We start from the raw sequence: 15,641 nt of genomic DNA, 5'->3' as shown, positions 1-15,641 counted from the left end.
CTGTACAATGTGTCTTTGGGGATCCTGCCATCTTCCATGCGGCTCACATGGCCAAGCCATCTCAAGCGCCGCTGACTCAGTAGTGTACACAAGCTGGGGATGTTGGCCGCCTCGAGGACTTCTGTGTTGGAGATACGGTCCTGCCACCTGATGCCAAGTATTCTCCGGAGGCAGCGAAGATGGAATGAATTGAGACGTTGCTCTTGGCTGACATAGAGCAAGGTACTGAGGACACAGGCTTGATACACTTGGACTTTTGTGTTCCGTGTCAGTGCGCCATTTTCCCACACTCTCTTGGCCAGTCTGGACATAGCAGTGGAAGCCTTTCCCATGCACTTGTTGATTTCTGCATCTAGAGACAGGTTACTGGTGATAGTTGAGCCTCGGTAGGTGAACTCTTGAACCACTTACAGAGCATGGTCGCCAATATTGATGGATGGAGCATTTCTGACGTCCTGCCCCATGATGTTCGTTTTCTTGAGGCTGATGGTTAGGCCAAATTCATTGCAGGCAGCCACAAACCTGTCGATGAGACTCTGCAGGCACTCTTCAGTGCGAGATGTTAAAGCAGCATCGTCAGCAAAGAGGAGTTCCCTGATGAGGACTTTCCGTACTTTGGACTTCGCTCTTAGACGGGCAAGGTTGAACAACCTGCCCTCTGATCTTGTGTGGAGGAAAATTCCTTCTTCAGAGGACTTGAACGCATGTGAAAGCAGCAGGGAGAAGAAAATCCCAAAAAGTGTGGGTGCGAGAACACAGCCCTGTTTCACGCCACTCAGGATAGGAAAGGGCTCTGATGAGGAGCCACCATGTTGAATTGTGCCTTTCATATTGTCATGGAATGAGGTGATGATACTTAGTAGCTTTGGTGGGCATCCAATCTTTTCTAGTAGTCTGAAGAGACCACGTCTGCTGACGAGGTCAAAGGCTTTGGTGAGATCAATGAAAGCAATGTAGAGGGGCATCTGTTGTTCACGGCATTTCTCCTGTATCTGACGAAGGGAGAACAGCATGTCAACGGTCGATCTCTCTGCACGAAAGCCACACTGTGCCTCAGGGTAGACGCGCTCGGCCAGCTTCTGGAGCCTGTTCAGAGCAACTCGAGCAAAGACTTTCCCCACTATGCTGAGCAGGGAGATTCCACGGTAGTTGTTGCAGTCACCGCGGTCACCTTTGTTTTTATAGAGGGTGATGATATTGGCATCGCGCATGTCCTGGGGTACTGCTCCCTCGTCCCGGCACAGGCATAGCAGTTCATGTAGTGCTGAGAGTATAGCAGGCTTGGTACTCTTGATTATTTCAGGGGTAATGCTGTCCTTCCCAGGGGCTTTTCCGCTGGCTAGAGAATCAATGGCATCACTGAGTTCTGATTTGGTTGGCTGTATGTCCAGCTCATCCATGACTGGTAGAGGCTGGGCTGCATTGAGGGCAGTCTCAGTGACAGCATTCTCCCTGGAGTACAGTACAGCCTTGTTAGACCTCCCAAAATGCATCACCTCACACTTCAGGATTAAATTCCATTTGCCACTGCTCCGCCCATCTTACCAGCCCATCAATATCGTCCTGCAATCTAAGGCTTTCCTCCTCACTGTTTACGACACCACCAATTTTCGTGTCATCTGAGAACTTACTGATCATACCTCCTATATTCATGTCTAAATCATTAATGTACACTAAAAACAGCAACAGTCCCAGCACCAATCCCTGCGGTACACCACTGGTTACAGGCATCCACTCACAAAAGCAACCCTCAACCTTCACAGCCCGCCTCCTTTAAGGACTGCATTCCATTCTCCCAGTGTCTCCGTCGCCGACGCATCTGCTCTGATGATGCTACCTTCCATGACAGCGCTTTTGATATGTCTTTCTGTTTCCTCAACCGAGGATTCCCCCCCCCCACTGTGGTTGACAGGGCCCTCAACCGTGTCCGGCCCATTTCCCGAACCTTTACCCTCACCCCTTCCCCTCCCTCCTGTAACCGCAACAGGGTTCCCCTTGTCCTCACTTTCCACCCCACCAGCCTCCACATCCAAAGGATCATCCTCTGCCATTTCCACCACCTCCAGCGTGATGCCACTACCAAACGCATCTTCCACTCCCCTGTCAGCATTCCGAAGGGATCGTTCCCTCCGCAACACCCTGGTCCACTCCTCCATTACCCCCACCCCCTTGCCACGGAACCTTCCCCTGCAATTGCAGGAGGTGTAATGTCTGCCCACTTACCTCCTCTCTCCTCACTATCCAAGGCCCCAAACAATCATTTCAGGTGAAGCAGCGATTTACTTGTACTTCTTTCAATTTAGTATACGGTATTCGCTACTCACAATGTGGTCTCCTCTACACTGGGGAGACCAAACGCAGACTGGGTTACCGCTTGGCGGAACACTTCCGCTCAGTCCGTAAGCATGACCCCCCAGCTTCCAGTTGCCGGCCATTTCAACACTTTCCCTCCCCCCCCCCCCCCCCCCCCACCCACTCTCATGCCCATATATCTGTCCTGGGATTGCTGCAGTGTTCCAGTGAATATCAACGCAAGCTCGAGGAACAGCATCTCATTTACCGATTAGGCACACTACAGCCTGCCAGACTGAACACTGAGTTCAATAATTTCAGAGCATGATGGGGCTCCCCTTTTTATTTTTAATTATTTTTTCATTTTTTAAAATCTTTTATGTGTTTATTTTATTTTACTTTGTTTAGTTTGTTTCCACTGTGCCTACCCACTGTTTTTTTCATGTTTGTGCTTGTGGCTGTTGAGTTTTCTGGCCATTAACACCCTCTCTGTACTAATGCATTGTCTTTCAGCACACCATTAACATACCGTTTGCCTTTGCTCCATGACCTTCAGGTCAGTTATTCTCTGTGACCTTGTCCTATCAACACCTTCTTTTATCTCTTGCCCCACACCTGCTTTACTTGCTTAAAACTTTTTACATTTCTAATATTTGCCAGTTTTGATGAAGGATCACTGACCTGAAACGTTAACTCTGCTTCTCTCCACAGATGCTGCCAGACCTGCTGAGTATTTCCAGCATTTCTTGTTTTTATTATCTAAGAGACCTTATCTTGTGTATTAACCTTTTGTGTGCAGCTTATCGAAGGCCTTTTGAAAATCCAAGTATACTACAAATACTGGTACCCTTCATCGACTCTACAAGTTACATCCTCAAAAAACTAAAATTTCTCAAACACGATTCCCCTTTCATAAAACCACGTCAACGTTGTCTGATCATATGATTTAAGTGCATTAAGACTTCCATAATAACAGATTCCAGCATTTTCCCAATGACCGATGTCAGGCTAACTGCCTTGTAGTTCCCCATTTTCTTTCTCCCTCCTTTCATGAATAGTACTGTTACATTTGCTAGCTACTAACCGCTGGGCCAGTTCTGGAATCTTGGAAAATCATAACCAGTGCATCTACTATCTCTGCCGCTACCTCTTTTAAAATGCTAGAATGTAGGCCATCAGGTCCCAGGGATGTCAGATTTTAGTCCCTTAAGTTTCTGCAATACTTCTGCTCCGCTGATATTAATTACCTTAATTTCCTCATTATCCCCTTGGTTACACTCTATTTCTGGTATGTAATTTGTGTGCATCTTCTACTGTGAATTCAGACACAAAATATTTGTTCAATGTCAATGCCATTTCCTCATTCCCCATGATAATTTTTCCTGTCTCTGCCTCTAAGGGACCAACGTTTACTTTAGCTGATGAAAGGTCACACTGACCTGAAACGTCAACTCTGCTTCTCTCTCCATAGATGCTGCCAGACCTTGCTGAGTATTTCCAGCACTTTGTGTTTATTTTAGCTACTCTCTTTTTATATACTTCCAAAAGCTCTTACAATCTGCCTTTACATTCCCTTTTCATCAATTTTTGGTTGCCCTTTGCTGGTTTCTAAAACACTCCCAATCCTGAGGTTTACCACTATTCTTTGCAACATTATAAGTCTCTTCTTTTAATCTAATGTTATCCTTAACTTCCCTAGTAAGCCAGGGGTGCATCTTTCTTGCTGGGTTTTTTTTTAATGGAATGTATTTTTGTTGAACATTTTGAATTGTTTAATTGCTTCCCTCTGTTTATTTACTGCCATACCTTTTGGTCTATTTACCCGATCAACCTTAGCCAGCTCTCCCTTCATACTTATGTAATTGGCTTTGTTTAAGATTCTTAGTTGGGACTGGAGTATGTCACTTTCAAACTTAATATGGAATTCAACTGTATGATCATCAAATTTTCCCAGCAGATCTTTTAATATGAGATTACTAATTAGCCTTGTCCCATTGCACAATACCAGATCTAACATGGCTCTATCCCTAGTTGGTTCCACAATGTATTGTTCCAGGAAACTGTCACATTCTACAAACACATCTTCCAGACGACCTTTGCTAATTTGATTGGTCCAGTCTATAAGAAGATTATTACATTGCTTTTGTTACAAGCTCCAATTATTTCTTGCTTAATGCTCTGTCCAACGGTATAACTACTTTGAGGGGGCCTATAAAGTACTCCCATCAGCGTTTTCTGACCCTTGCTATTCCTAATCTTCACTCATACTGATTCTACTTCCTGATCTTCTGAGCCAAGATTCTTACTCATGACTGTCCTTATGTCATCCTTTACTATGAGGGCTACTCTTCCTCCTTTTCCATTCTGCCTGTCTTTTCAGAATGTTGTGTACCCTGAAATATTTATCCCAACCTTGGGTCAGCTTGTAACCATGTTGCTGTAATGGCGATTAGATCTAAAGCATTTATCTCTGTTTGTGCCACTTGTTCATCTATCTTACTGCTATTGCTTTGCACATTCAGATAAAGAGCCTTTAATTTTTTTTAAACTACTATTCTTTGCATGGACCTTATTCGCAGATGCATTATTACTATTAATTTCTCTGTCCCACTCTGCTTGCCTTTACCCAAATCACTACACCACTCTATTGTCTCAACTTTTCTCTTTGGATTTCCAAATCTTCCTTCACCTGAACCCTACACCCCACCCACTCGTTTGGTTTAAAGCCCTAGAACCATAGAAAAGATACGGCATAGAAAGAGCCTATTCAGCCCATCATGTCTGCGATGGCTGAAAAAATTAGCCGCCCAATCTAATCCCACCTTCCTGCACCTGGTCCATAGCCTTGCAGGTTGCAGCACTTCAGGTGCAAGTCCAGGTACCTTTTAAATGAGTTGAGGATTATATCCTATCCACAACCCTATTTATACAATTCCCCAGGACACTGATCCCAGCCGATTTAAGTGGAGCCCATCCCAATGGAACAGTTCCCTCTTTCCCCAGTACAAGAACCCCATGAATCGAATTCCCTTCCTCCCACACCACTCTTTGAGCCACACGTTTAATTCTCGAATCTGCTTGACCCTATGCTAATTGGCACATGGCTCAGCTAACACTCCAGAGATTATTACCTTTGATGCTGTGTTTTAATTTGAATCCTAACTCCTTAAACTCTCTCAGCAGATCATTCCTAGTTCTACCTATGTCCTGGTGTCCTCTTTGGCCAACTGCATTTTCCCTTATGCATTTGAAGCTGTACGTCTCAATGTTGATAGGTTCTTAGCAGCTCTGGGCAATTCTGAGGAGTCATTTTTGAAGTGCCCTGGGCACATACCGCTCACAGGTTCAGGAGCAGCGTGTGTCCGGAGGGTCCTCAGATAGCACCTTCTGTTTCCCACCTCCATCACGAAAATTGAGCTCGAAGGGCATAGATGGGTTTGAGAGTGATGGGGTATAATGTGGGGAAATGTGAAGTCATTCACTTGGGTAGGAAGTACAGAAAAACTGAATATTTTTAAACGGTGCAAAAACTATTAAATGTTGATGTTCAGAGATCCCTGGGTGTACTTGTACAAGGCAGACAGACAGTTAACATGCAAGTACATCAAGCAATTAGGAAGGCAAATGGTATTTTAACCTTTATTACAAGTGGATTGGAGTATAAGAGTCAGGAAGTCTTGCTGCATTTATATAGGGTTTTGGTCAGACCATACCTGGCTTACTGTGTGCAGTTTTGGTCTCCGTACCTAAGGAATGATATACTTGCCTTGGGGGGGTGCAACAAAAGTTTACTAGATTGATTCCTGGGATGAGAGGGCTGTCCTGATTAAGTAGAATAGACCTATGCCCTTTGGAGTTTGGAAGAATAATGGGTGATCTCAATGAAATATATCAGATTCTGAGAGCCCCTGACAGAGGCTGTTTCCTCCAGTGGGAGAGTCTAGAACATGGGGACATAATCTCAGGATAAGGGTTGGAGCTGGCCATTTAGGACTGAGTTGAGGAGAAATTTTATCAGAGGGTTGTGAATCTTTGGAATTATTTACCACAGAGGGGAGTGGATATTCAGTTGTTGTGTATGTTCAAGACTGAGATCAATAGATTTTTGGGTTCTAAGGGAATCAAGGGATATGGGGATCGAGTGGGAAAGTGGAGTTGCGATCGAAGTTTAGCCATGATTTTATTGAAAGGCGAAGCAGGCTCTAGAGGCTATTTGGCCTACTCCTGCTCCTAAATCTTATGTTCTTACATTCTGTGGTCCTTTTAATTGAGGCTGAAGTTTGCGAGTTATTTTTAACACTGTTGCCTGGCCAACGTCAAAGCTGCCCCTCACCTCCAAGCGTCGTAGCTCCAGCCAGGCCTCGGCGTACATTCATAGGGGCCACCGAGTACCAGACACCATCTTCATCAGACGTGTAATCCAGGCATTCTACCGAACTGAGTCTGGAGCGGCCATCGTATCCTCCGATCACATAAATCCGATCATTCAGAGACACCGTGGCCACATACCTGCGCTTCCGGGTGATGCTCTGTGGATTGAGGAGCAGGTGAGGTAAAGCAGGAGCAGAAAACACTGCAAACAAATGGTAGGTCAGTCAGTATCTGTGGATAGAACAGTCAGACATTTCCATCTTGTACCCTTCTTCAGAACACCACTTCAAAAGGTCAAACACCTGTTCTCTTCCCATATACTGACTGACCTGCTGTTTCTTCCCCAAAATTTTTCACATTTATTTCAGGTTTGAAACTTGATCTCTTGACTGAGAACAAGGCAGCAATATAGTGTCATAAAAATATATATATTAAAAAAAAAAATCACTGGTTTTCACCTCTTTTGTACCCAGCAAGGGCTGGGATGTTTGGGCCGGAGAATGGAACTCTTCTCATTTCAGACACTCAATATCAGCGTCAGGCGTTCCCAAGCCAGGTATGGTACAGCCAGATACAAAGTCTGCCTCAACCCCAAATGCCACCAGTGGCACAGTATTTCCCAGGAAATTGCAAATTCCCACCAAATTAGGGAAAGCATTAGGTGCATGCCAACTTGGGACTAGAATGAGACTGGGAGGAAGGAAAAAGGAAAGGGAGGAACTTGCATCTATGTAACACATATCACAACCTCAGAACATCCCAAAGTGCTTTGCAACCAATGAAGTATTTTTTGAAGTGTAGTCACTGTTGTAATGCAGGAAATGCAGCAACCATCTGGCACAAAGCAAGGTCCCAGAGACAGCAACATGACAATGACCAGATAATCTGTTTTACTGAATTTTGGTTTCATGATAAATATTGGCCAAGTCACAGAGGTGAACTCCTCGATACTTCTTCAAAATGGTTAGTGTCATTACGGCACAGAAGGAGGCCATTTGGCCTGAGTGCGTGCCGGAACATTCTGTCATTTCTGGGGCTTGAAACCATGCCTCGACAGAGACTGGAGTTTAATTGAGTGCCTTAAACCACTTGGCCACACTGACACAAGTCCCATGGGATCTTTTATGTCCACCTGAGAAAGGAGGTGTGGACTCAGTTTCACGTCTCAGATGAAAGATGGTAGCTCCAAAGTATAGCACTCCCTCAGTATTGCACTTGCAGTGTCGGGCTAGACTTTGTACTCGAGATTTGAGAGTGGCACTTGACCCCACAACCTTTTGACTCGGAGGCAGGAGTGCTACCCACTGAACCATGACTAACACTTAAGGGAAAAGCCACCTTGTGTTGCCACTTTTAAAAAATATATTATTTATCCTTGTGTTGAGGGCTTAGCTGGTAAGGCTAGCATTTATTGCCCATCCCTAGTTAACCTGAGAAAATAGTGGTGGGCTTTCTTGAGTGGTTTGATACTGAGTTACTTATCTAGGCCACTTCAGAAGGCTGTTAAGAGTCAGCCATTTTGGTGTGGGACTAGAGTTACATATAGGCAAGGAGTGACAGGGGTCTTTCCTTAAAAGACATGAATGAATCAATTGGATTTTTAACCATAATCTACAGCAGTTATTAAAAGGTATTATTTAGGGGGTGCTCCTATAAATGCTCAGGCAAGCTCACATCAGCAATGGAAGAGGATCAGCAGTAGCTGGATTTTCTCTATAGCCTGTCCAACCAATTCCTGGTGTAAATCAAATCTTCTTCATACAAGGGAAAATAATTCACAGGTGATGCTGAATGGAACAGGCTGCAGGTTAAAACTACTCACAGGCAGGAAGCTCCACTCCTGAGACTTAGGATTGTACTTCTCCACAATGTCAATAGGGGACTGCTGGCTCCCAAACCCTCCAATCACTAACAACACTTCATTGGCTCCTACAGAAATAAGTAATGGTACAGTCAGAATCTGTAAATTCAACACTTCCCTCACATGAAAAGACATGGATTTAGACAATGCCTTTCACAACCTCGGGATGTCTCCAAGTTCTTTACAGCCAAAGTACTTTTGAAGTGTAGTCACGGTTGTACTGTAGGAAACCAATTCAAAATGACCACGAACATAGTTAGGAAGACAGAAGACACCCAACTCCTATCTCTTCCTGAAGAATGGAGAGTTCTCTCTACAGTACTATACTGTGTATATGGAAATCACTGTTTAACAGAAAAACTGGATTAATATTTTTATTTTAAAAGGTTCTACATTTTGTTACAAAAACATTTGCTTCCCCTTTCTCATGGGGTCAAGCTAGAAATCTTTAATGCCAAATTGTTTAAAAAACTAGTTGATCTCCTGTGCATTGCTCATGGTTAGTCTGGGCTGAGGAGTATGGTTGTGCCCTGATGGAGCTGCTTTTAACCAGGCTTGTCTGGTTTAGGCCGATGCTCAGGTATTCCCTGTGGAGAAGCGCTCTAATTACATATCCTAAGGCCAATTAGAGACTAATCACTGTGGGACGTTTCTGTAGATTGTAGTAAATTCCCAGCTTTTGTACTTTTAAGGAGATGCCAGGTTACTAAGGCCAGAAAACTCAGCAGGAAATAACTGGTTTTCTTTCTCTTTATACTTCTCATATTTTGAGCATGACAGAGATGCACTACAAGCAAGATTTTTGTTCTGTTTTATAACTAAGGGGTGTTATTAGCAATGTGACATCAAAAACATAACACTTATAAAGTGTAGACCAAGAGTTGATAGAGCATGTGGGAGAAGGAAGAATGGTTGGCAGACTAGTTTGGAGAGGGAAAATGGATTTAAAGGCTCCTCTACAGCTCCAAGTTCTTTGCTTATATTTTTTAAATACACTCCAAGCAGTCAGCGAAATAGGCAGCAAGCTATTTGTATATATATATCAAAATATAGAAATAATGGGAAACACAGTATATTTAAGACACTATACCTTATAAAATACTAAACCATTTACATTGAGTCAGTCATTTAACGCACAGAGGAAGGTCATTTGGCCCAAGTCCATGCAGACATGTGATTTGTTTTAAAATAAGATGCCTTCAACTTTGTTGCAGAGCCCACTTAAGAGACCAAAATGGAAAAAAGTGAGCAATATAAACTTCAGGCATGTATCATACCATTTACATTTTTTTTTGTTTTAAAGTATACTACACTCTGCTGCACTGAGAAAACAGGTTCTTTGGCATCTGAAGCTGAATAGCAGTAAAGAGCAAGAAAGACAGTGCCATCTGGTGCAAGAAGGCCGAAAGACAAGCATAGGAAGGGAGACGTGACAGTATAACCATTAAAAGCAATGGCAACTCATTACTTTTAGGCATAAATGTCATAATGTACAACATAAATCATGACAATGTAATAAAGTTTAACATAGGATGTGCACACAGTCATAAGAAATTTAATACATGAGGAAATTGCCCATAATATTGGCTAGGGTCAGGTGATGAATTTTCATTTAGATACAATGGTGGTAATACTTCTGCAACTCACTCAATGCAGCAACCCAATGGTCAAAGCCTACCTTACATTGTAATATCTGGCATACCAAAATTCAAATGCAAATATTGACAAGAGCATGACTAAAAATTGACAGAACAGGTAGATAGATCTATGGAGACAATATGTACCTACACTAGATTTTTAATGATGTAGGGAGACCTCCTACAGCTAAGGTGTTAAATACTGAGGAGGATTCTGGGTGTGTCAGACCTAGGAGATGGGCAAGCGGATCTCCAAGTTGGGGTGGCTCAGTGGACTGCGGTAGCAGAGAGTGCGAGAGAGACACACAGTGGTCTGGGAGTAGTGGTGGTGGGGTAGTTCCTGGAGTGTGCATGTACCAGCAGGTAAAATACCAGGGTCTGCTAGTAATAGGAAGGGGTCCTGGACTGTAATGGTACCAAAGGGCAGGAGGAGGTGAGAGGCAGGGTCTTGGAATAGAGAGCAAGCAGTCCATGAGTGCGAGGGGCGGGGGGGGGGGGGGGGGGGGGGCGGGGGGGAAGAGATCTGGCAGCTCTGTACGCTAGTTAACCAGATGCTACAAATTTGGGTTTACACTAGGACAGTGAGGTGTGACAGAAAGTCAACACACAAAACTGAGAGTGTGTTGATGTTCCATTTTAACATTATTAGAAGCAAATCTTCCCATTGCATTGCTCATAGCAAGGTGCAGGGTGTGATAACACTGGAGTGTGGAAAGGTACTGGGCTTAGCAATAATGGGATGTTGAAATAATAGGATCCAGCAGTTTGCCAGCACGGATGGGGTTTGTAGCACCAAACACACATCCTCTTATGGTATCTACCATATCCAATTCATTTGCTCATCTTTGGATGAATAAAGTCATTCAATGCTTCAAATGGAAAACAAGGCCTGAAGTTTAAATACTCTATTGCTCTTCAGAAGTGGGGGAAGAAATCCTTTGGAGACTTTGGAAAATTAGAAGCAATTAACAAGATTATTCTGTTATCTTGGATGCACTACTGAAAGCTTACCTAATCAAGGTTAACAAAGATAATCTTAAAGAAATAGGGAGCTAGTACTCACCTACATGAGTGATCTAAAGTGTGGGTTCTAAATAAGAAAGGTAGAAGGCCCAAAGGGTAATAACGACACAAGTAAAATTCCAAGGTTCAATCCTATAAAGCTGAGCATGAGAAATCCATGGAACCAACAGAACATTTATAATTCAAAGAACTCTAGAAAGAAATGGAATCCAAGTATAATACCAGTCTAAATGCGTGCATTATATAAACACCAAATGGAGAAGACATCAAAAAGTGTGTCTAGAGGCTATTCTGTTAATTAACACCCTCACTGAGGCCATTGGAAGAATCAATAGCAGCATTCACCTGGAATAATCCAGCCTCGAGAGGAGGGAGTTTCAATTTGGTCTTCTTCCCAATATTTGTCTCATATGTGGAAACTTGAAAAGGCAACTTCTAAGAGATCCTGTGCTTCCCAAGATCAGAATCTAATCAGCTAATGGCCATTTTCATACTCGCCCACTGAAAGTGCACATCAGTAATTCAGGTGCTCCTTGCATATGATTTCCTGATTGTTAATTCAAAAAGGCTTGCTAATGGTTGACATATATGGGGAAACAGCATTCTGCAAAGCAAACAACCCTCTTGCTCATTGGAAACTTGCCACTGCAGAGTATATTGCGTCCCACTACATCTCATTTAGTGAAAGCAAAATACATTCTCTGTATAACAGACAGATGAATACATTTACTAGCTGTAAATACAAAAGGAACATAGATTATCACTTTTGATCATAAGTAACATCCCACGTTATCAACTACTTTTATAAAGAATGTTCAGAGCACCTCATATATAGGCTCATGGAAAATGAAGGCGCAACCAAAATCTTGACGAGATTGGTTTTGAAGGTATTTGAGGGGTTTTGGGAGAGAATTCCAGCAAGTGGGACCCAAGGGCTAACAGCTCTGCCGCCAAGTGGTGATGGTGGGGGGGAGATACAACAGGCCAGAGTTGGAGAAACAGATTGTTAAAGGCCGAGGGGGATTTAGAGCTGGAGGAGGTTATGAAGATTGGGGAAGGGCAAGGCCATCGAAGAATTTAAAGATGAATATGAAGAATTTTAAATCTGAGACACTGGTGAACAGGGATAATGGGAGAGTAGGAGCGCTCTGGACAACGCAGGAGCATAAAAGCCAGGAGCACTGTAATAGTTAAATGGGGAGGTAATAAAAGCATGTAGAAGGATTTCAGTAATCCAAGAGCTGTAGTGGGGAATAAGAGAGAGGACAATGTTGCTAAGGTGGAAGTAGGAAGTCTTTACACTGAACAAGATATGATGTCCAAAGCTCAGTTCAGGGTCAAACTGGACTCCAATCATAAACAATCCTGATTTAGAGAAAAAGTAGCCAGGTAATGATTGGAATCAGTGGAAGAAAGCAGTTTGTGGCAAGGGATAAAATCAATGGTTTTATTCTTTCAACTGTTGAGCTAAAGGAAAGTGGTATTCAAGAGTGGGCAGTGCAGAGCCAATCAAAAAAGGTACAGAGCTGAGTGTCATCATGTGGAAGCTCTTTGCCTGCAGATGATGTTGCTCAGGCCAACAGGTTACCAAGGAACAACGTGTAGGTGATGAAGAGGAAGGGACCAAGGACAGATCCTTGGGAGATTTATTGAGGTGACAATGTCGAAGATAAAGAGAAACTGGAGATTTTTTTTATTCGTTCATGGGATGTGCGCATCACTGGCTAGGACAGCATTTATTGCCATCCCTAATTGCTCTTGAGAAGGTGGTGGTGAGCTGCCTTCTTGAACCACTGCAGTCCATGTGGGGTAGGTACGGCGATATAGTTCCAAGTTAGAATGGTGTGCGGCTTGGAGGGAAACTGCAGCTCGTGTTCCCATGCATCTGCTGCCTTTGTCTTTCTAGGCGGGTTTGGAAGGTGCTGTCTAAGGAGCCTTGGTGCGTTGCTGCAGTGTATTTTGTAAATGGTACACACTGCTGCCACTGTGCGTTGATGGTGGAGAGAGTGAATGCTGCAAGTGGTAAATAGGGTACCAACAAGCGGGCAGCTTTGTCCTGGATGGTGTCAAGCTTCTTGAGTGTTGTTGGAGCTGCACCCATCCAGGCAAGTGGAGAGTATTCCACTGACTTGTGCCTTGTAGATGGTGGATAGGTTTTGGGGAGTCAGGTGGTGAGTTACTCGCCGCAGGATTCCTAGCCCCTGACCTGCTCTTGTAGCCATGGTATTTATATGGCTACTCCAGTTCAGTTTCTGGTCAATGGTAACCCCCAGGATGTTGATAGTGGGGGATTCAGTGATTGTAATGCCATTGAATGTCAAGGGGAGATCGTCAGAACAGTTCTGTCCAAAAGCACAAAAATGGAAAACCAAGCTTAAGGCAGGCACACGATTAAAAAAAAAATTTTTTTTAAAAGCCAGTCACGCTCTGAAACTATTGAACTCAATGTTCAGTTCAGAAGGCTGTAGAGTGCCTAATTGGAAAATGAGTTACTGATTCTCGAGCTTGTGTTGACATTCACCGAACACTGCAGCAGGCCTAGGACAGAAATGTGGGCATGAGAGCATCTTCCCCTCCCGTCAGCATTCCGAAGGGATCATTCCCTCCACAATACCCTGGTCCACTCCACCATTACCCCTGACACCTCGTCCTCTTCCCACGGCACCTTCCCATGCAATTGCAGGAGGTGTAATACCTGCCCTTTTACCTCCTCTCTCCTCACTATTCAAGGCTCCAAACACTCCTTCCAGGTGAAGCAGTGATTTACTTGTACTTCTTTCAATGTAGTATACTGTATTCGCTGCTCACAATGTGGTCTTCTCTGCATTGGGGAGACCAAACGCAGACTGGGTGACCGCTTTACGGAACACCTCTGCTCAGTCCGAAAGCATGACCCCGAGCTTCCAGTTGCTTGCTATTTCAACATATCCCCCTGTTCTCATGCCCACATTCTGTCCTTGGCCTGCTGCAGTGTTCCAGTGAATATCAACGCAAGCTCAAGGAACAGCCGATTAGGCAGGCTACAGCCTGCCGGACTGAAACTGAGTTCAATAATTTCAGAACATGACTGGCCCTTTTTTATTATTATATTTTATTTTTTTATTTATTTATTTTTTAAACCATGAGCCTGCCTTAAACTTGGTTTTCAAGTTTATGCTTTTGGACAGAGCTGTTCATTATATATGGGATTAGTGTAGGATTAGTATAAATGGGTGGTTGATGTTCGGCACAGACTCGGTGGGCCGAAGGGCCTGTTTCAGTGCTGTATCTCTAATTATTCTGTCATTAACACTCTCTCTTCACTAATGCTTTGTCTTTCACCACATCATTAGCACACTCTCTTTGCCTTTGCCCCATGACCTCCTTGTCAGTTAATCTCTCCGCCCTCTGTCCTATCACACACCTTCCCTTTTGTTTCCTTCCCCCCCCCCACCCAGCTTCACTTGCTTAAAACCTATTACATTTCTAACCTTTGCCAGTTCTGATGAAAGGTCATTGACCTGAAATGTTAACTCTGCTTCTCTTTCCACAGATGCTGCCTGACCTGCTGAGTATTTCCAGCACTCTTTTTATTTCATATTTCTATTTTGGATGTTTACTTTCTACTCACTCCTATAATGCATCTCTCTCAAGTGCAACAACTGGAATTTTCTAGGACACAAGGCATAAGTGAAATTTCCAACTCTGGAACAGAAGCAGAACTCAAGCCTCAGGTAACCCTCCCAATGGGCAAATTTACTAAGTGAACAGCCAGGCCACGACAGCTATTTGCGTACACTTTCAATTTATTATACTGTATTCGCTGCTCACATCGCGGAGACCAAATGCAGATTGGGTGACCACTTTGAGGAACACCTCCGTTCAGAACCCAAGCATGACCTCAAGCTTCCTAGAACCATGGAAACATTACAGCACAGAAAGAGGCCATTCAGCCCATCGTGTCGGCGGCGGCTGAAAAAAGTGGCCGCCCAATCTAATCCCACCTTCCAGCACCTGGTCCATAGATTGTAGGTTACAGCACTTCAGGTGCAGGTGCAGGTACCTTTTAAATGAGTTGGGGGTTTCTGCCTCCAACACCGATCCAGGCTGTGAATTCCACACACCCTCCACACTCTGAGTGAAAAGGTTTTCCTCATGTCCCCTCTAATCCTTCTACCAATCACCTTAAATCTGTGCCCCCTGGTAATTGACCTCTCCGCTAGGGGCAACAGGTCCTTCCTGTCTACTCTATCTAGGCCCCTCATAATTTTGTACCCCTCAGCCTCCTCTGTTCTAAGGAAAACAACGCTACCCTAGCCAATCTTTCCTCATAGCTGCAATTTCCAAGCCCGGGCAACATTCTTGTAAATCTCCTCTGTAATCTCTCCAGAGCAATTATGTCCTTCCTGTAATTCGATGACCAGAACTGTATGCGGTACGCCAGCTGTGACCTAACCTGTGTTTTATACAGTTCCGGC

General features: G+C 43.9%; 1 protein-coding gene across 6 annotated transcripts in view; it reads right to left on the bottom strand.

Annotated features, from left to right (window-relative positions):
- Positions 1-15,641, bottom strand: part of klhl12 (kelch-like family member 12) — an 84,830-nt gene that overhangs the window by 26,415 nt on the left and 42,774 nt on the right. For all 6 annotated transcript variants that reach the window (XM_068056989.1, XM_068056987.1, XM_068056986.1 and 3 more), the window contains 2 exons: positions 8,486-8,592; positions 6,626-6,821 (listed from right to left, as the gene is read on the bottom strand). In XM_068056989.1, coding sequence (XP_067913090.1) covers positions 6,626-6,821; positions 8,486-8,592 — 303 coding nt within the window. The remainder of the gene's footprint in view (positions 1-6,625; positions 6,822-8,485; positions 8,593-15,641) is intronic.

The sequence above is a fragment of the Heterodontus francisci genome, chromosome 25 (assembly GCF_036365525.1).
Source record: "Heterodontus francisci isolate sHetFra1 chromosome 25, sHetFra1.hap1, whole genome shotgun sequence".
Classification (NCBI taxonomy): domain Eukaryota; kingdom Metazoa; phylum Chordata; class Chondrichthyes; order Heterodontiformes; family Heterodontidae; genus Heterodontus; species Heterodontus francisci.
This window is presented reverse-complemented; position numbering and strand designations above follow the sequence as displayed.